This window comes from Triturus cristatus, chromosome 10, assembly GCF_964204655.1.
Source record: "Triturus cristatus chromosome 10, aTriCri1.1, whole genome shotgun sequence".
NCBI lineage: Eukaryota > Metazoa > Chordata > Amphibia > Caudata > Salamandridae > Triturus > Triturus cristatus.
Window position 1 is genome coordinate 746,115,680 of NC_140593.1, and position 23,026 is coordinate 746,138,705.

Below are 23,026 nucleotides of genomic sequence, written 5' to 3' on the forward strand. Positions count from 1 at the left end.
GTATATGTGTTTTTATAGAAGGATTATGATATGGAGAAAAGAAGACTGAATGGAATATAATAAGGAAGATTAATGAACAAATTGGGCTATTCGTGGATCCCTTAAGATAGGAGTGCTGTGATATTAAGTATACATTCTGTCTTCAAGACCAAACGTTCAGAATCTGAGAATACTGTTGGAATCCCCTTGTGTTTGGAGGACTCAACTGATATATCAATAAGAACTGTTCCGAAGAAAAACCCTTTGCAATAATTTTGATCAGGTGCTGAAGACAACTGAGTGCCTCCTCCCAGGTGAGTATGTATTGTTTTTTTTATTAGGTTCTGAGGCCACGGAGCCTGGAGAGGTGAAGCATCACTATGAAGTGTCCTATTTATGGTTAACGTGCGATGAGCAGAAAACCATAGTTGCCTGCCTCAGAGGATTATCAAGGAATGAAACTGGTGTCATACCCAGACTTCACACAGAATGTACAAGCAGTGCAGCTTACCTTTTTGTCAGTCAAAATCAACTGAGAGAGAACCAAGCACAGTATGCAATGGTATATTCTGCTAAATTGAAAATCACTGTAAACAAGACACTTCCAATGTACACAGAACTAAAAAAGTCATTAAAATTCTCTAAGGAATAGTTTCGCTAAAAACAAACAAGGAAAAAAGAGTGAGGACAGCGAGGCGGTCCAAACACTATGAACATATACGAGTGATCTCGAATAATAATTAGCCAGATGTCAAAGTATTGTGTCATGGGCTCAGCATTTTGTTACTCTAACCAGGAGCCCTTTGACGTTATAAATAGGTCCTGAAAATTTAAAAACATGCTCAGGTCACAAATGAGCCCATTATATGGGGATAACTAGCAGAACCTTATTGTAATATGCCACTTGCTGGCACACAGCCTCTAATCGAAGTATGGGGCATGATAGTAAGTGGGTTGGTGGCACGCACCTCTAGTGCGCAATGCACATATTAATCATGTGCCAGAATATTTTTTTTACAATGGGGAGATACAACTCCATTTGACGGGCAAAGAGGGAAGGGACGCTGGACACCCAGGTGGTTGATAGGATTAATGAGTGAAATGCAACGAGCAAGGTACATAGCACTTCAGTCCTACAACCATGCATGGACAGGCCATGGCGAATGAGGATGGCAACATTTCCTGACAGATTGGCATGTGAACAGCTGAGGAGTAGGGCAATCTGAGGCTAAACTAAATGACATGGAAGAGCCAGGGTCTGAATAAAACCAGGAACATTTGTAACATGCCAAAGAAGATTAGGTACACTACTTAATAGTTCAGGAAAGCGGACACACCCGTATGATATTGGTCAATGTATATGGGCTTAACACAGACGGCCAAGATTTCTTTGCACGTTTTCTACCATGTTACAAGATGATCCCAAGTCCGGTATGCATGGGGTAAACTTTAATATATTGCTGGACATGGAAAGGGACCAGTGTCTCACAGGCACGTGACATCAACTAGGACCCTAAAGTTGCTTATGGCACAGTACAGATTAGTTGGTATATGATATGCTATGTGTATTTGTAAAGCACACTATCGCCTGCGAGTGTATCCTGCCACTGATAAGGTGTGTATGCCAAGCTCTGCCTTTGGTAGGGAGAAGAGGGAAGAAAGATGCGGAAGGCTAAACATACTACTCCTCAGTTCATGACCCATTGCCACATCTACATTTAAGGCTCCTTACCATAGATGTGTGCAGGTGAGTGGTCTCTGTCAAACCCAGTGCCCGAACTGTGTATGCTCACTCACCAGTATGCTCAGCATGAAGAAATGACAGATATGTGCAAACAGTGGTGTTTCCCCTCTAAGGCCTTACTACACACAGGTTTTCATGAGGACCAAAACAGGCTTTTTAACAGTATTTTGAAATGAATACTGAATCTGTAGAGATTCGGGACATTGGCCTATAGAAGAGGAGTGAGCTTTGCTAAATGGAGAAAGGGGGTATGAAGAAATTTACAGGCAAATATGCACAAACTAAAGACGATTATATGTGAAGAAGAGCTGTCCTATCAAGACCTAGGCAATAAAGAAACCCTAGCTAGAATAAAGGATTCGCAGAATCGGCCCATTTGCGGCTGGTAAAATGCCTTTTCTGATGCATCAAAGAGAATGCATTTGAAAACTAGGTAATCGCAATTAATTGCAATTACCAAATTTGAAAATGCAGTTAGGGAACCGCAAATTGTGATTCCCTATTTGAGATGCATCAAGCCTTTCCTAAATGTGACTTCGCATTTAGGAAACGCTAATTACCATCAACTTCAAGTTGATGGTAATTTGCAAAATCTTTGAAAAATGCACAAAAGTGTAGGGTATGTGTGTGCAGCACATGTGCACTCTTACCTTTTGGGAAGGGTAAATCAGGGGGGCCTTAGGCCCCCTGGCACCCTTGCAATTGCATTTGGTAATCGCAAATTGCGAATGCATTCCCATCCCTAATAGTAAATCGCAATTTACGATTAGCTATTAGGGATTGTTAAGGATTCGCAAAAATAGTTGTGAATCCTTCATGCATAGGCATTTGCGATGACCAAATCCTTAAAATTCGCTATTTGTGCTGGATGGAAAAAGGCAATGGACAGATGTAGGACTGCGAAATTTGTGGTTTTTCAGGCAAGAGGGTGTCCACAGAAGCACAGGAACATTTGGGCTCGCTGGGCCACATATAGAGGTATCGATTTGCCGCCCTACCGCAGTCCGCCTCCCACGATCCCATTGAACAATTGGTGGTTAGAAACTCGCCTGTTTAGTCCGATGACTTTGACTTTCTGTGGTTGGGTATCTGTTTATAATGTGCATGTAACACTTTCTGGGTGTGCTCGGTGTTGTATGCTGCATTTCTGGTCTGCTGTTCCGCACGTCATATGGTTTTTGTATGATGTACCTAGGTACTGTATGCCACGCACATTATTTGTACTATCACTGCTGGGTGTTGCCCAATCAGTACGTTGGAAAATAAAGAAAAATTTGTTGTTAAAAAAAAAATTGCCAGTTGGTAAACGCAAATTATTACCTTGATGCATGTGACCCTTAGTGAATAAAAAGAATGACAGAGTAGATAGAATTGGAAACTCAATTGCTGGATAGATATGTTGCGGCCTAAATATGGCGAGGTGGATCGCCCAGATAAGACATTGGTGCCCCTTACCAGGCCATAGTGGGTTGCAAAGAATATTGTAGAAATAAAATCTGTTGCAGGCAACAAGATGTGATCAAATTAGGAAATTCTGAACCGTTTTAGGGAACATTATGTCACTCTGTATAAATTAACAGCCATCTTATTGGAGTCAGAGATGAGAAGGTACCTAGACCGGGTTAGCTATGGCTTGGCAAGAGCATTGGGGGAGAAACCCACTGTGTGCTCCAATCGTGGAAGCTGAAATTAAATCTGCTATTAAGAGTTCTGGTGTGGGTGGAGGAGGGGTTGACCCCAGGCACTAACGGTCCAACAACAGATTTTAACAAGGTTTATGCTGAAATGTATGGCGAAACCTGGGACAGGAGAATTATGCCCCCACGCCCAGAGAGGCTCTTATTGAAACTTTACTAAAACCAGGCAAAACACTGTCACAACGTGCTTCATACAGAAGCCTCTCCAGGATTCATTTAGAAACGAAAGTATTCGCGGAAAGAAGTACCAAATGTTTTTTGCTATGTGTTTTGGGCCTAATTTTGCCATATATAACTGGTTTTGGTCCTGGGAGGGCAAATATGCACAATATACATTTGCTGTTTGGATTTATATATCGGATGGACAATGACTTGCCAGCAACTGCCATTTTTTTAGACCTGTGTTTCCCAAACTGTGGGTCGCAAGACGATTTCTGGTAGGTCAAGAAAGTCCAAGCAATAAATAAATATGCCTTTAAATTCTGTATTTATCTTACCACATTTGCTGCGCATCAAAGACAGAGTTTAAATGTCAGGCTTTTTCTTCTTACTGAATGCTGCTGTTTGGTTTTTAACATGGGGATTGGGGTTTACAAACTCCTCTCACTTTGGAGTCACAGAAAGAAAAGTAAAGTGAATTATGTGACAATCTTGCTGGGTTACAGAGAGCGTGAAAGTGTGGAAATATGGATTTTTCTGGTCAGTTATGTCCCCTATCTTGGACCCCAACGGTTCTATGTGCATGTCACAAGTACATGTATGTTCCCTCCAGTTCCAGTTATGAAGACGCAAATACATGTGCGTCCACCGTCAACATGTCCTCTGTCAGATCCGCCATGAATAGGCCGGATATTCCATTCCTAAATATGAAAGGCCACCGGCTTTATATGGCTCAGTTACTCCATTTTGCAGTCCAGGCAAGTAGGCCCTGATTCTGTCATCAAACTCTTCTTGCCTTCTGCCTCTGAAAGCTCCAGTCTGAGCCTGCATCTGTGACCATGAACTTTGTCTCATTCTCTGCGCGGCTCACGAAGCCTGACATCAGCCTATTCTCTGCCAAGAACTGTATTTCACCTTCGAATTATCTGCTTCCCCCTCAGCCGATGCATTCCTGCCTAGTAGTTTAAGTAAACATTCTTCCAGCTACCGAGCAAAAGGCCCGGCTTCTCTGTCTTTATGCAAGTAATTCATAGTCCTGTTACTATGGAAGATTCCTGCCCTCGCATTTAGTGTAGACACTTAGACGCTTGTACACGCACGCACGGTCAGTATAGAATAGATTCTGTCCGAGAGTCCTTCTTTTGTGGATAACATAGTTCTTTAAACATAGGATGTTAGATATGATTTGGGATTAGGTTGACTTGACCCCCCAGACTTCTTGTCTCCACATGTAGAGCTAAATGTCAAGTCCCCTTCACCCCCTAGTTACACGTCAATTACACGTCATGTTGCTGCGCGCGCATCTATGCCAAGTATTATCTTATAGATCCACCTATATGTGACATAACCAATTATGTTCCTTTTTACTCCTTATTACACCCATTTTTGGTTACGCAGATAAATCGTCATTTTCCTTATCAATTGTTACGCCTACTGCATTCGCTTCATTGTAATGTATGTACTATAAAAGTCATTTCATGTCAATAATGTATGTACTTCACTTCCTGAACCTCCGTGGTGATGGAACTTGGAGCAACCGATTATAATCGTTCATTGGAATAAAGCCCATTCCGAACCTCTAATACCACGGATTCTGCCTCTCATTTTACTGAGCTATTTTATTATGTTTATATATCAAATTAAGTCCCGGTAAAGGAATTTTATTTACCACATGAATGGCGCCCGAACAGGGACACTTTCTCATCTCACGCGCCGGCGGTGAGTTGCCGGCCCGGTCTCCTGCCACAGCTGGACGGACAATAACGCGTACCAGCAGGATTTCCTGTATCTCCCTCCGGTCAAGCGGGGGCGACTGAGGCTGCGATCAACACCCAGACGAGGCGGTGAGAAGTGCGAAGTATCCCGACCAGAGCCTAGCTGAGAGAGCAAGATCCGAGGTATACAGAGGCCCACCAGTTCGAAGTCAAGCCCAGTTTCCGACGAGTCGAGTCGAGTCCAGTCCGGTTCAAGTTCAAGTTACCGAGGCCTTCCGTTTCCGAAGCTACCCGGTGAGTACCATTACTGGGGAGGCATTTCTGACGTGCACATAGGTTGTGCCGGTCAAGACTGGTTTGGGTACACAAATCCGGTCTGCACTGTTTTAGCAGTGTATCTGTACTGTTTAGCAGTATATCAAGTATTCCGAAGTATCTAGTTATTGTCAGAGAATTATGCTTGGTGATTAGTTATGCAGACGATCATCATTGTTGGTTATTTTAAAGGTTAAAAATATTTGATGTTTAATGTTTAATGTTTAATGTGTTTAAAAACGTCCTGCATATTGTGGTATGAATGGTTGTTCATTATTGTGCTTTTGTATTAAGTGTGTTCAAGATTAAGTATCGGATCAGTTGCCAATATGCCGTTCTTTTCGAAACTAAGACAGATCACTACAAGAAAAGGGGTACTCGAAGAAGCCGTTCCTATTCCTCCTAGGGACACTCCAGGGTACTTCATGTATCATAAACATGGCTTAGACGCTATATTATTTCTTGATTTATGGGTAGACTACACCAAGGGATTACCAGAAAGTCAGAGGTGGCCCGCAGCGGGAACCTGGGATGCGGAGTGCATCATGAAAGTAGAAGAAGAGTTATGGAAAAGGAAGGTCAGACAGTCACAGAAAGACGCCGTTGAGTTATGGCGTAAAGAATCTCATAGACGCACAGAAAAAGCACGTAGACAGGAAGAAAAGAATAAAAGAGAGTTCAAATAAAGTTCGAGAAAATCTATTAATTGAGGAAGGTATCCGAGTGAAATCAGAACAAGTAGATAGGCAAAGAAATGCCCTTATGAATGGTATGTATCCCCTTCTGGCCGAAGGATTACCTAAGGCTACTCCAGAAATACCGAAAGACTTGCCACCCCCATTGTTCCCAATAAAGGTACATCCTAAGGGGCATCCTAGAACCGCAGAAGATGTTTTTCTTTCCTCATATTTAGATGACGCAGCTCCCGAGTATGCTAATTCCGCCCCACATAGACCGCCTATCAGGGAGGTTCAACGCCAAGATCCAGTGCCCGTATCCCTACAGCAACAGATCGTGTCACAAGTTCCGGCAAGCACATCTGTTTCTGCATCCGCTCCTACAGCTACTTCTATAGCTGTGTCCACACCTGTAGTTGCTGTGTCACGTTCGACGAATCCTTTCACACCCGACACCCCAGATGGGGCCACGGGAGGTGCTACCAATATTTTTTCTACGCCACCCAGAATGAATAAACTTACTTTTCAAGAGTCAGCCCATTCACGTACACCCAAACTCATAAGTGCCCGTACGCTGAAGGAACTTCTTATAGATTGCAGATATGACCCTGTGCCCGGTAAAGAGGACGAAATGACCCTGGCATCATTGCGTATCAGACGAGCCGCAGTGTATTTAGGGAAGTTACCAGGAATGACTGCGCATCTAGATAAAATATATCATTTTGTCCAAACAGGGCGAGATCCAGAATGTATTAACAGAGCTATGGAATACCAGAAAGTAGAGATACAGGGGGAACTGTTACGTTTCCTCATAAATTGTGTGATCAGAAATCAAGACCGACCGGGGGTAGACCCGGAAGCAATGCAAATTCTTACCAGATGGAGCCAGAATATATCAGAAGGTAGACATGATAAACAAAATTGTATAATAGCCATGTGCCGAAAGATCCGTAAAGAAATAGAACGCCTACACGAAGAAAGATTAGAGGTAGACGAGTTCGAACAAAGCGAGGAAGAAGGGTCAGGACTGCCCGTGGGACAGTCGGACACCATAGCCTATGTAGGAAGAGGAAGATCTTGTAATAGTAATAGATGTCTTATTGACCCGATACGTCCGATATGTCCAGATAATAACAGGAATTCCCAAATACCTATAATTAATATAAGGTCTAACGAGCATTCGTTCCAAACCGCCGACAAACTACTCCGAGAACAAAGGGGTTATCATTTTCTCGATTCTATGGATGAACAAGATTTAGCCAGGGCAGCTGTCCATTGGGTGGACAGTCCCGGAAAATATAGTGATGATACAGTAGTACGCACATTTTTGAATCTCACCCCAGATGAACAGCGGTTAGCTGGGATTTATATGATTCAACAACTCATTATACTATATCAGAGTCAGCATTCGGACCCTGGTCCCTTACCTGACATATTGACTGAATTGCTCATGAATAGATGGAGAGGTTCAGGTACTAAATTAATTAAAGAAATTCTAGAATCAAGAAAGCAGTACATTCTTTTTGTATGTTCAGACCATGTCTCATTGCCCGTCAAGGAAAGAACCACGTATCACATGGATAGACAGAATCCCTTACGAGAAGTGCACCCAATAAAAGGCGAGGACAATGAGTTTAAGCGCGTATTTGTATATACGCCCATATCAAAAATAGAATTGTTACAAATGAAGAAAGTGGTACCCAGTCATGACAAAGACCCAGCGGGTTTTCACCGAGAAATTAAAGACATGTTACTCATGGGAGAGTATACCTATCCCGACATTATGACAATATTAAAGGTATTGATGCCTGCTGGTATTTATGAGAAACTCAAGGAAAAAGAGTGGGAGGTAGGAGACCAAAAGATAGAATGGTCAGTGTTAGAAGCGGAAGAAAAGGCCCGAACTGCAGGAGCAGGACTTGGGGATAAAACTAAAGCACTACCAGGTTTACTAGTACAGGTACTGCCACGTTTATTAACTACGAAAAAGGAAGATTGGGGTACTATTTCAGCCTGTAAACAGAAGCAAGATGAAGACACTAGTGATTACTATGCCCGATTTGAAAAATGTTTTGGTATAAATAGTGGCATAAAAGCAAATAGCGAATCATACCCACATCTGTTTGTAACAAAATTAGTAGAAAATGCCCTACCCCAAGTAAAGAATAGAGTATTAAAATTCGAGAGTACCTGGCAAGGTAACACTCCATCACAAATGTTACAAATGTTACAGTACCATCACAATAGAATTAGAGAGGAACAAGAACATGAACACAGACGCATGAAAGACACGAAAATGAAAATGCTAGTTTCCCAGACAGTTCCAGCTGAAGGACATAAAAAGGGTATGACACATTCCGATTCAGCAGGACCTGTAAAAGGGACATGCAGTTATTGTAAAAAGCCAGGTCATTACGTACACGACTGTCCAGTTTTAAAACATAATATCGCCATAGGTAAAACACAAGAAAGATCACGGCCACTCAGACAAGATCAGAATGAACAAGGAGCTCCGCAGCATGCCCAGGCCATGCCAGCCGCACAACAGCCAATACAGTTTGTGCCAGCTGCACCACCGTTGCCTGTTGCTGCCACACAGACAACAACACGACAAATGTATCAGACCGCACAGTATGAATATCCTGAGTATCAGAGATACGCATGAACTAGCCTAGAGAGGGAAGTTGACTTACCCCTTATTGAAATACCTGTAGATCAAGAAGGACCTTATGTACATAGTGAATTATTAGGCCAAGATAGAAAATTTTTACTCGATACAGGGGCAAGTCGAACAACTATAAAACGTAGTGAAGTTCCAGGGGCACCCCTCTCAGGCTCTCAGAATATTTCCCTTGGTTTTTCAGGAAAACCTATTGTTAATGAAGTATCACAGCCACTTCCACTTACGATAGGACCTCTGACCCGAACTACAGATTTATTGCTTACTAAATCATGTCCAGAAAACTTGCTAGGAATAAAAACATTGAAAGCTATAGGAGCCATAATATGTTGTTCTCCGGAAGGAGTAAGGTTGTTTTTACGTGATTTTAAAGGTCACTATGTGTCTAGAGACATGGATCTCCGACTGCAGACTTTACCTACACATCTATGGGCACAAGGCCCTACTGATGTTGGTTGCATGAATATTACACCATATCGAGTCACATTAAAGGCAGGAGTGGTGCTACCACGAATGCGACAATACAAGTTACCACCAGATGCTGTAGTGGCTTTACTACAAATCATTGACGAGCTCATTGCCCAAGGAGTAGTTGTGGAAACAGACTCCAATGTATGTAATTCACCGATAATTCCGATTCTTAAACGAACAGATCCAAAGGCCCCGCCAGTATATCGATTGGTTATTGATCTGCGCGACTTAAACAAGTGCATTGTGCCACAATTCCCTGTGGTCCCAGATATCTCGTCATTACTGACAGCCATTGATTCCGAAGCAACATTCTTTACTGTAATTGATCTCAAGAATGCTTTTTTCAGCGTCCCAATAGATCCGGAGAGCCAATATTTGTTCGGATTTAGTTTAAATGGACGTAGCTTTAAATTCTCACGCGCACCTCAAGGATTTACAGAAAGCCCCAGCATCTATAGCCAAGCACTGAAACGAGAACTAGATAGTATCCACATGCCAGTTAACACTGCTCTGCTCCAATACGTCGATGATCTGCTGATCACCGCAAGAAGCGAACCGGAATGTGAAAAAGCATCACTGACAGTTTTACAATTTCTAGCCGAAAAAGGGCACAAGGTGTCCCCTTCTAAGCTGCAATTCTGTGTCCAGCGAGTTGTTTATCTTGGACACTCGCTGTCCAAGGAGGGAAGGCAGCTTACACCGGACCGCATTCAGTTAATAGCTAACATGCCAACACCCAAGACACAAAAGGAGGTGCGGGCTTTCATAGGTCTCACTTCATATTGCAGGCAGTGGATCCCTCAGTACGCATTTCTAGCAAAACCACTCATTCAGTTAACCACACAGGAGGCAGCCACATCGACTGTTCTCCCTTGGACTCAGGAACATACACAAGCTTTTGAAAGCCTAAAGAAAGCTTTATGTCAAGCACCTGTCTTAGCAACACCATGTTACAGAAAACAGTTTACACTCTTTGTTACAGAACGCGAAGGTACTGCTTTGTCAGTACTCACACAGGAACAAGCAGGAGCACACAAACCATGTGCTTATTTTTCTAGTACATTAGATCCCGTAGCTCAGGCTTTGCCTGCATGCCTAAAATCAGTAGCAGCGACAGCTTTAGCAATCAGACAAAGCGATGCCATAGTGTTAGGACATCCATTGACAGTTCAAGTACCACACGCAGTAGAGGTTCTTGTAAATAGAACGCAAACACAACACTTGACTATAGCGCGACTTACAGGATACGAGCTTACATTGTTTCAGCCACACATAGAAATCAGACGCTGTAACACATTGAATCCTGCCACACTTTTGCCAGTAACCGGAACAGACCCACTAGCCCATGACTGTATTGAAGTTATTACTATAACGACAAAACCCAGACAAGACTTAACCGATGTCCCATTGTCAGATCCAGACCTGACATTGTATGTAGATGGTTCATGTATGAGAACAAGTACAGGAGAGTTAGTGGCCGCTTACGCAGTCACAACAGATACTGAAGTCATTGAAACTAATCGTATAAATACTTTGTCAGCTCAAGCCGCAGAGCTTATCGCTCTGAAACAAGCCTGTATTCAAGCCACGAATAAAAAAGTCAACATATACACTGATTCACGTTATGCATTCGGAGTTGTACATGACTTCGGCGTGCTGTGGCGAGAGAGAGGTTATTTAACTTCCCACGGTGCCCACATTCAGCACGGACCCCTCAGTCATGCCTTATTAGATGCAATACCTCTACCCACTGCAATATCAATTATGAAATGTAAGGCTCACACGAAGGTTACTGATATCATTTCTCAAGGCAATGATCTAGCCGACAGAACAGCTAAACAGACTGCTCAAACTCAAACCCCCGACATGATAAAGACAATAGTCCCGATGCCGACACATTGTATGACAGTTAAAGATCCTACCCTTGACGTAATTGACATACAGACACATGCTACACCAGACGAAATAAAGAAATGGACTGAATTAGGAGGGATCCAAACGGACCAAGGATGGATGATGAAGGAAAAGTCTGTATGGTTCCTTCCTGATTCAATGGTCCAAGTTATAATTAACACTACACATAGTCCAGCACATCTAGGAGAAAAAGCTATGCTAGACAGCATTCAACACATTTGGTTCAATAAACATTTACGAGCAGCAGCCAAACAAAAAGTCCGTACCTGTATGATCTGTTGCCAGTTCAACCTAGGAAAAAGCGTTCCCGTAGAACAGGGTGGATTTCATCCTCCTGATCACCCTTTTGAAGTGCTCCAGATGGATTATATCCAGATGGAACGATGTCGAGGATTTAAATATGTTCTCGTAGTTGTCTGCGCTCTGTCCCGTTGGACGGAGGCATACCCGGTTTCAGATTACACTGCCCCGACTACTGCCAAACAGTTGGTTCGAGAATTCTTCCCACGATACGGTTTACCACGTGTTGTCTACTCAGATAACGGCCAGCCGTTCTCATCCGAATTAATGAAACATGTTTCACTTCTGTTAGGATATCAGTGGAAATTCCACTGTGTCCGACACCCCGAGGCAGCAGGTCTCGTAGAAAGACATAATCAGATACTGAAAATCAGATTGTCCAAAATATGCAGAGAGAAAGGTGTCGACTGGATAGTAGCGTTACCAGTTGCACTCTTTTACATGAGAATGGTAGCACACTCTCGAACAGGGCTATCCCCGTATGAGGTGATCTTTGGCAGACCACCAAATATGTGGGGGACGCCTATACCACGCAAAATAACTGATGTTGACTGTAATATGCTGACAGATTACTTGGCTTCCTTGATGTCTGCACTACAATCTTGTCGTTCACAGGTAGCTGCAGCCTTTCCCGACAACACTGAGGTGAAACCCCATGACGTAGTTCCGGGTGATCTCGTATTTGTGAGAAATTTCGACCGAAAGACTCAGCTGGAGCCCAGGTGGAAGACACCCAAGTTGGTTCTGCTCACTACAAGGACAGCCGTGAAGATCGAGGGCCGCAAGGGCTGGATTCATTCAAGTCATATCAAGAAAATTCATGGACTATCCTCGGATATAGACATTGTGCCCTGCACTCCCTCACAGACTGATTCAAAACTTCCTTTGGTTGAAAAGACTAAAACCGAACTCTATAAAGTAAAATTGAGGCCTAGAACGTCAGACAATTTGATTGTTTAAGTCCTCTCCAAGGTGAAGCGGTTGAATTTGTCTCTGACATGTATCCTCTAGACCTGAATCATGGACAGTCGCGGAAAATGTTGAAACGACAGGCGTATTGTAAATCACTGCGTAGCCATTGCATAGTGACATTAATAATCTTGTTTTCCTTAAGTCTTTTAATAATTACTGCAAGTATATTGTTGCACATATATTACCCTATTGCCAGAAACGTTTACAATGTTACCGCAGAACATTCTTTTAGTGACCTACCGCCGCATGAATTGTCTTATAGACTTGCGCTGCGCAATAACACTTTCATTAGTATGTTACATCATTCCCATCAGACTAGTAATGCCACTAATTGTTGGGTGTGTGGTCGGCTCCCTCCCTATCAGAATTATGAAGGAGTCCTGCCTTTCTTTCCACACCCATTTACACATAATGGCTCCTGTGGAGCATGGTTTAGTTTAATCAATTCCATAGACTCAGACACAGCAGTTTACCAAGATCATTGGGTATGGGGAAACCTGAACCTAGTTTTACTCAAGGTCTGCTACCCTGACAAGGAGGGTCGCCCCAAAAGAACAGGAACTGATCTAGAAAATGAAGTATATGGATTAGGTAATTTTACACCTAATCTCATGATTCTAAATGTCGTATCCGAAGTTGAACTAGTCTTACCCACCATGTCAGTATTCCCAGCGAAGGGTGAATTGTGTGTAAGAAAGGTTGGTTCCATACATATGGGCCATAGTAAATGCACTACTATAGTAGAATTCAGTGATCAAGGCAAATCTTCATTTAGAGCTTATCGCCACTCCTACTTTATATGTGGTCAGACCGCATATATGCGTCTACCTCTAGATTGGGATGGTACCTGCTACATTGCATTCCTTTTGCCACCTGTTTTCCTAGCTCCTCCTGATTATTATAGAAATATTCATTTAGTACACAACAGAGAGCGGAGAGATCTCCCAATTGTCGATTACACTGAAACAGCATGGGAAAAATACACAGATTTCAATAAAGGCATCTTTCCTTATATAGGTACTGTTACTAATAGTAAACTGATACGTAGATTAACTAGAACCCTTGAAGCGGTAGTGAATGAAACTATTTCCGCCCTAGGCAATTTAACAGAAGAGCAGTCTGCTATGCGGATTGTTGTGCTTCAAAATCGTCTTGTCCTTGACGTCATCCTGGCTGATAGGGGCGGAGCTTGTAGGGTCATCGGATCAAGCTGCTGCGTATTCATACCAGAAAATTCGCCATCAGTATATAAAGCCATAACTCGCCTTCATAAGATTGTAAACCAGATACACCAGAACCCAGGCACTTGGACTTGGTCCAGTTGGTTTTGGAGTGTGATATCAGCCTGGGGATGGAGAGTTCTATCCTTCCTAGGTATTGGCCTTCTCATACTATTCAGTTGCTGTCTATGTCTACAATGTGGACCAGCGATCTGTGGTCTGTGTGCCACATCGTGCATTCCACATCAAGATTTTCATTCAAGATCCCGGAAGAAGAAAGAAGAGCAAATGATGTTATACGAACAGATCAATGGATTAATGAAGATTGATATCTCTTGACGGGCAAGTAGGGGACAAGGAGGGAATGTGGAAATATGGATTTTTCTGGTCAGTTATGTCCCCTATCTTGGACCCCAACGGTTCTATGTGCATGTCACAAGTACATGTATGTTCCCTCCAGTTCCAGTTATGAAGACGCAAATACATGTGCGTCCACCGTCAACATGTCCTCTGTCAGATCCGCCATGAATAGGCCGGATATTCCATTCCTAAATATGAAAGGCCACCGGCTTTATATGGCTCAGTTACTCCATTTTGCAGTCCAGGCAAGTAGGCCCTGATTCTGTCATCAAACTCTTCTTGCCTTCTGCCTCTGAAAGCTCCAGTCTGAGCCTGCATCTGTGACCATGAACTTTGTCTCATTCTCTGCGCGGCTCACGAAGCCTGACATCAGCCTATTCTCTGCCAAGAACTGTATTTCACCTTCGAATTATCTGCTTCCCCCTCAGCCGATGCATTCCTGCCTAGTAGTTTAAGTAAACATTCTTCCAGCTACCGAGCAAAAGGCCCGGCTTCTCTGTCTTTATGCAAGTAATTCATAGTCCTGTTACTATGGAAGATTCCTGCCCTCGCATTTAGTGTAGACACTTAGACGCTTGTACACGCACGCACGGTCAGTATAGAATAGATTCTGTCCGAGAGTCCTTCTTTTGTGGATAACATAGTTCTTTAAACATAGGATGTTAGATATGATTTGGGATTAGGTTGACTTGACCCCCCAGACTTCTTGTCTCCACATGTAGAGCTAAATGTCAAGTCCCCTTCACCCCCTAGTTACACGTCAATTACACGTCATGTTGCTGCGCGCGCATCTATGCCAAGTATTATCTTATAGATCCACCTATATGTGACATCATAACCAATTATGTTCCTTTTTACTCCTTATTACACCCATTTTTGGTTACGCAGATAAATCGTCATTTTCCTTATCAATTGTTACGCCTACTGCATTCGCTTCATTGTAATGTATGTACTATAAAAGTCATTTCATGCCAATAATGTATGTACTTCACTTCCTGAACCTCCGTGGTGATGGAACTTGGAGCAACCGATTATAATCGTTCATTGGAATAAAGCCCATTCCGAACCTCTAATACCACGGATTCTGCCTCTCATTTTACTGAGCTATTTTATTATGTTTATATATCAAATTAAGTCCCGGTAAAGGAATTTTATTTACCACAAAAGGAAAGGCTGTAGGATGCAATTCTTTTTTTTACCACACAGCACAGCAAAATGTAAGTACCTGTAAATGAACTGTAGACAGTCAGCAGTTAGGAAAGCAAAAATGAAGCACATTTTTGTAATTCTGTAATGTGATGGAAACAAAGATTTTAATAGCATTAAACCAAATCAAGACACTTTACTTGGTGATTCACAAATTATAAATGTTCACTGAAACCCGATAGCCACATATTATCATTATGCGTGCACTATAGCTTTATCAGTAGAACTGCATGTCTGTGCAAATTTAGTTAACATTTCTGGAAGGTTGGCACAAGCGAGTAACTGTGGATTTAGGAACTAAAGTGAGGAACTGGTACCAAATGCCCAACATATTCAGTGGGCAGGATAGGCCCAAGTGTTGAATGATGAAATTGTTCCAGATAGATTAACGAATACATGGCATTCAGATCTAAACGATCTTACTAGGTACCCAACATATTCAAGGGATGAATGATATCCAGGAGTAACCTACTGCAGGGCGAGCTAGGTTACACTCACAAGTTAAGAAGTACAAAACATGCACAGCTGCTGCATAGAAGAGAAATGAAGCAAGTATGCCTGGACTGATGTCCACGGCCTTATAGATATATTTCAATTGCTGGGTGACGGGTGTCCTACATTGCCAGCCTGCAAGGATCTAAATAAGTACAGACTCCTGAAGTGGAGAACGTCACCCCACAGACGCCAAGAAGGCTGTACTTAAGTTAATAGTTTAGGTACCAGCTGCTAACTGACCTCTGATAAACAATAGTGACCGCTCTGAGGAGGACTCAATTGGGGCCTCCTGGAAGATATTTAGACTTTTAAATGCTAATTCTTTGATGTATATTTTTCTTTTAACCTTTTTGACTTCTTACTACAAATGTTTCTGATTTTTCAGTAAAAGGGCCTACTTCAAGGGAGTTCTACTCTGAAAGCATCTTGCTCACAAACTGCGTGTCCCCCAAGAGCTATATGATGACTTTGTCTCTCACATAAGAAGTTGTGAGTTCTCGAGGCTTACCATATTGTGCAGAGCCCCATGAGAAATTTCAGGTGGGGCAGTGATGATGCGTATCTGAGCCGTACCCACTGTGTGTGCCCAAACCAGAAACATGCACAAGGGTTTTTTTTCTCTGTGACAGCAAATAGTCAACCCATACCATTGTGCACATTCTTACCATGAGACTGGAAAAACGTGCATCTTTCTCATATCCTATTAAGTACTTCAACCATAGAACAGTGTGCATGTCTCCACCTTCAAACATGACCAGAGGTCTCTTAGCCAAGCAAAGGTGACTCAAGCCTAACCACACTGCTTATCTCTCTCACGATGAGACATGCTGAGGAAGTCTGTACACCAATGATCGACAGTGTGCCAGTCCTTTCACAAAGCCTACAGCTGGATCATGAGAGCATACCATAGTGGTCAAATGCCTCATTGACATTGCACATTTGAGCCTTACCACAATGCATTTTACCACCACGGGAAGCATGCCCACAAGACTGTACATTTCAGCTTTAACATTGTGTATGTCCCCATCGTTGGACCAACTAAGGCAGCTCCTTACCCCATCGATGGTGCCGACCAGAAGAGGTTTTCCACAGCCCGTGTATCCCTGGACTTCCTGTAGTGACTCTACGAGCAGGGGAGCTCAGGAGTGGCAATAGACCGTCGCCTTCCTGCATCAGTGCTTCTGGTGATAGGTCCTCACTGCGGAGCCCAAGAGTCTCGCCTCTCCCCCATGAATAGTGATCTTCCACAGGAAGCACTCGAGGCCTGCCATCCAATGTTTCATGTTCTGGCTGCACATCACTGGACTGCTCCAAATGATTATCAATGGGAATAAATTGGCCAAGCACTATGCTGGTGTCTCCTGCAGGTTTCTGTTCTCTGACACGAACGCATAGGGTAGCATTAGGTGTTAGTCCCAAAGATTCCAGGGTGCAGCAGTTTTCAGCTTCACTAAATATCTTCTTTGGGAAGGATTGGAGCAGGTCAAAAGTTTGCAGCTCTGGATGGAGTAGAGAGACGTGTTCTATTACCTTGAGCAGTGGTGAGTGTGCAGAGAAGCGCTCACGTATGGAGTCTCCTGAAGGCAGGCGGATCTACAGAAATAAAAGAAACAGCAACTAAGTCTTTGATCTACATGTGACTGGTAAACTTGGAAACTCCTCAGGCCAGAATCAAGTCTGAAAATAAGATACTTATCTTTGGTAACAATATTTTTGGTGGACATATAATATCCTTGCAATTTCTCACCTTATGAATAACCCTCTTGGGCTTCAGGCTGGTCCAGCAAACGTTTTTCCCAGCAATTACCCTCCAGCTTATCCAAACACCTCAAGGTTTGGATGAGACATCACAGGAGTGAATTAAACGCCCACCAGCGAGCTGGCATCAGTTCCTAATATTTTGTCAGTGTCCCATCAAGACGAGTAAAGAAGACCCAAGAAAGTCACAACAGTGAGAAATACAGCAGATAACATGTTGGTATAAATTGGGATCGTAGTAATTGCGGCACTAGCTCATTGGGTAGGAGGGAGGGTGGTAAGGAACCTGCAGGAAGATTACACATCCACTTGTAATATAATTGCCTAAGGTAAATATGTTGGTTTTTCTTCTGAAAAAAACATCTTCCCAAAATATCCTCACATTCTGAATGAGTGTAAAAGCAATACCTACCTACGAGGTAAGAACAGCTAGAGTCAGTTAGTCAAGCAAATCACGAAACACAGCTTGGGCAAAGTACTCATCAATGGATGTCTGAGATGAGAGGCAGTAGTGCTTTGCAAAAATATGCGAGCATGACCACGTAGCTCCCCATCAGATGATGGCAATCGTTACACCTCTGGAAGAGCTATGGAATGAGCAATGGTATTTATGAAATGAGAACAAATGCCCAACAGGCATTCATGCCTTGATGTGTTGAGCTCCAGGGAGGTCCACAAAGAGCTTGTCTTCAACTCTGTCCTGTCACATGCCACTGATGTAGTACAGCACAGCACGCCTGGGGCGCGGTCTATCCAGACATACCTTTTTTAAGCATGTTTATTCTTCACTTTCCATAGAACATACAGTGGTAGATCATCTGCCCTGTAAGCCGCCAGCTTACGTTCATGTTCACGGGATGCTACGCTCTATGTGAGACTCTCTTCTTGATGAATGTGTGACTAAAGAAGGTTTCCCCCACCACAGAGGCCTATACTCCCTAAATTGGGGTGGTTAGGCCGATGAGTAGGTTAAAAGGGAAGAATTATTCTTGCCTTTTGCAAGTATGTAGACACACAACAGAAAGCTGGGATCAGACTATCCTTGATGAAAGCCGGATGTCCTATGGGGCTGTTACAAGGGGCCGAAACATGGTGGCACATTTGGGGATGATTGATATGTAATCTCTGATCTTTCTTCCAACCTTTCTAATTAATCCTACCCAGTGTACTTTTGAAAAAAAGGCAAATCTTCTTAGTTTACATGGAGGTTGTTGTAACAGCACTCTAAATTCCAGGAATATCCAGCATCATGTATCATGATCTTCCTTGTTTTGAGGTCAAGTACGCATTGGTCGTACTATCCTATCAGGGTAGGACGGACAAGCCTGTGATGAAGCATGCCACAAAAGTGTGAGTAAGGCTTTTCTCTCCATTATCAACAATGCTGTCTTAGTGTGTCCCACAGAGACATGAAAATGATCAATTAAATTTGTCTCACTATCGTAAATTGTGTGTGTTTTCTGTAGGTCACCATGACATCAATTCAGCTATTCCATTAAAAAATACACTTGGGAATTAATCTATTTAATCTCGCCTTGTAGTGCAAGCTGCTCTCAGCTTTCTCTGGGTGATCATCATAATGTGCTGGGTCATGTTCGATCCACCGATAATGAATAAGCAGGCATGGGGAATTTTTATGTTCAATGTTGTTCACGGGTCTTTTGCGCTTTCATCAACTGATGCTGATGATTACATGCCTGATTTGTGTCTTATGTATAATGCAATACTGCAATGCTGAGTCTCGTTGTTGTATGTTCTAAAAAAAACTCAATAAAATAAATAAAATAAAAAATAAAACAATCTATTTAATACACCATTGATTGCCTGTACTGGACTGGTATGTTTTTATCCTTCCAAGTAAGGGTTCATATTCACAAGTACTTCCCACTAAGTACTTGTCTCTAATTCTGCATTCTCTGGTTACAGTGAATGAGCTATTTCTCATCGTTCAAAATCATTTACCCCTGACATTTCTCCCAGTATATCACTCTACAATGCTACATCCTCTGCTCCAGACTATCATCACATCTCACCAATTTCTGAAGTAATTCTTCAACTAATGCCCACTCTATGATGTCCCTTTGCCAAGCACTCTCCTTGGGCCATTTTGAGCGGAGCCAGTCAATAGCTATATGTCTCTTTGCTAATGCTAATTCCAGCAACGCAAATCTAGATCTTACTTTCTTCTTCTTGGATAATTTTACAATTCCCTAATGGCACTATTTGGGAAGTGCACTATCTTGAGGCCGGTTACCCTGGTCAGTCGTTTTACCACTGCTTTCCCAAGACCTCCTTTCTGCTTCCCAATTACCATAAGAGATGCACAAATGTGGCATCCGGGTTCCAGATTTTGGGCAATTCAAGGATCCTGCAGGATAAATCTTGTTCAGCTTTTTGGGAGTCATACATGTACATGTACGATACAGATAATTAAAGTGGGTTAGCTTAAATCTAGTGTTTCTGGATACCCTCTTCGGAGACTTCGCCTGAGCATGCTTTCTTCTGCTCACTCTTCAATATCTGTTCTTGAATGTCATTTTCTCAAAACGGACTGTTTTTTCTATCAGCCTTAAGGTCTTTATTATGGAGAAAAACCTGCGCCCAGTTTCAGGTTTAATATGGCCGCTGGCGTATGTGTGAGCCCTGGAGTCTGCAGAAAGTCTATCCGACCTCCCTTAGCTGTTCTCGCTGTTTTACAATTGTGGAGGAATTGACCTGCACCAACACCAGAGATCTCCCATGTCTCTAGAAATGTGATGAAGAGCTCTCATGGGTACAGGTTTCCAGGCATATTGCATCCTCCCTCCCTCCAGATTGTCACCAAAATGTCACAAATTATGTTTTTGAATGGTTGTAGATCCCATACATCCATAGATCCTGCGAATGTGGATTTTCCAATAATACTTTTTACTGTCACACCTCCCAAACTCTTCCGGTCTGCCTTATTAGAGAGGAACTACTAATCAATATATACTTTTCCTTTATGAGTAGTTCCCTAAGGGTAGCCTCGCCAGTTGTTCCCCTTAGCAGCCTTTTTACCCAAGTTGTCAATCTCAGTGAACCAGTTGGCAACAGGCTGTAGGTGTGCAGCAATATAGTAGAGTTTTACGTTTGGAATACCCAGTCCCCCATTTTCCAGGTCCAGCTTTAAGGTTCTCATTGACACCCTAGTTCTCTTCACAGCCCATGAAAGGGATATTATTGGGGTGTGTGGCATTTGGAATGTGGTCTGTGTTGCAGCGAGCACATCAAGATCTTTTTTTTTTCTCAATTATTTTATACATTTCTTTCAGTGTCATCTACAGAGGCACATACATCTAAGCACTCTTCTCTCTCTTTCTACCAGTCCCTGATAGAGCTGCATTCCTAAATTATAATGAGCAGATAATCCAGAAGCTGCTTAAACGCAATAATTGGACTACCCTGGAAGCATCCTCTTCACTTTTTGTTCAAATTTGACAATACCACTAAAAATGTGACATTTTATAGGTGGAACATTGTCGGTCCCAGTTATATGTAGAGGCAACTCCTCTCAATCAATCAGTCCCCTGAGGTCTATTCGGCAATATCCATTTCTCACATATCACAGATAAGGGCAAACAATAATAGATAAAACTGGAATTTCTCCTTCCTTTTATTATCATATGCTTACATTTTCCTCAGTTCTCATGACTTAAAACCAAACAATATTGGAGTTGGGCTTACCTTGATTGCTAGTTTACAGATACTTGAGAGTACTGCACTTACTTCATCTCAATAGAGCTTCATTAGTGCTTCAATTCGGGACACCTTACAAACCTGTTTACAACGTTTGCAGCAGGGGTACCTCACTTTGATTCTTTTGCAATGTCCTCAGCTTTTTGTGATGTCTAGAATATCCCTTGAAGTGTAAAATATGCTTCCGTTTCAGAGCAGAGAAATTCATAATTGCACTCAGAGTGCTCAAAGATACGTGCCATAACGTTTATAGCTCTTGGCCGGACAAGCACACTTCTCAGATCAAATACGGTGGTTTAATTTTAATTTCATCTGATGAGCACAACGTCTCACATAATGTTGCTACCTCTTCTGCACATTGAAATCTTCAATTTCCATATTTTCCTGATTATGTTGACTCCAGTAGTGAGTGGCCCACCAGGATTGTAATTGCATGTACTTATCTCTTGGCCTATTTCTGGCGGTATATTCTGCAAAGGCATTCCATGATTTAAATTTTTATGGTTTAAATCTCTTTATTGAAATTTCAAAACACACAATTAGAATTAAGCAGGTTTAGCCATCAACCCATTGCTGATGTGTGGTATGTGACAAGTCGAGTCAGGTCAGGGCCATAAGCATATCATTGGGCACGTGACCAGGCAAAGGCAACCATGCATATAATAAGAATAACAGAAGAAAAGAAACAATATGAACCTCCCACTCCCTATCCCCCTCCCACACCTCACCCATGTCCCATGTCCACTACTTCGACTCTCAAACCCCCATACTGGACCTCCATCACCCCTGCGCCCGGTGGACCTCAGCAAGGCGCAGTAAGCGGAGGTAACGGGGGCAGGTGACCTCCCTGAATTCGGAAGCCAACAGCGCCAGAAAGGGTTGCCAGAACTCCCCGTACTTGGGCCCCTCGCCGGTCATTGTCAGCGTCAGTTTCTCCATCCTTAGAACATGCCGGTATAGCCAGCCTGTGAGGGTCTGGACCGTGGGGATGCGCCAGTGTGTGAGTATGTTTTGTATTTGCTGATCCCAGGGCAATTGCCATTTGCCGGCCCCTACGGGAACATAGTGGATAAGTCAGAGGGTTTGGGAGACCCAGCAAGACATACGCTGGGAAAAGCGGAATCTCCGTATTGAAATGTTTATCCACTTCGTCGATCACCTGTGACCAGTATGGCTGTACGTGTTCACACTCCCATAATAAGTGTATCAAAGTGCCTGTGTGCTCGCAGCCCCGCCAACATGTCACTCCCCTCGTAGGGTCCATGAAGTGGAGCCGTTCTGGGGTGTAATACCAATATGTGACCACCTTTGTAAGGGTTTCAGTGAGCCCCCTGTGATAAGCCGAATGTCGGGCCCTGTAATATATCCCCTCCCACTCCTTGTGACTGAGAGTTCTGCCCAGTTTCCTCACCCAGTGCACCCTGTCGGAGTTGTATGTGTGGGCATATATCGCTTGTAACATCTTGTATAGGTCGGAGATTAGCTTTTTATCTGACGTACGCGTAATAAGCCACCGCTCGTAGGTTGAGTGGCGTCTATCGGCCTCAGGGCGGACCCTGTCACCAAGCGCCCAGTGCCGAGCTTGTAAATACCTAGGCCTCTCCGACTCAGGCAGCCCGTACTCCTGCTTAAACTGATGAAATGGGA

General features: G+C 43.0%; 1 protein-coding gene across 1 annotated transcript in view; it reads right to left on the minus strand.

The window, feature by feature from the left end:
* The window catches only part of LOC146789944 (uncharacterized), a 1,358,907-nt gene that overhangs the window by 839,349 nt on the left and 496,532 nt on the right, over nt 1-23,026 (minus strand). The window contains exon 6 of the mRNA XM_085628244.1: nt 16,960-17,497. Within this exon, the coding sequence (XP_085484370.1) occupies nt 16,960-17,497 (538 nt within the window). The remainder of the gene's footprint in view (nt 1-16,959; nt 17,498-23,026) is intronic.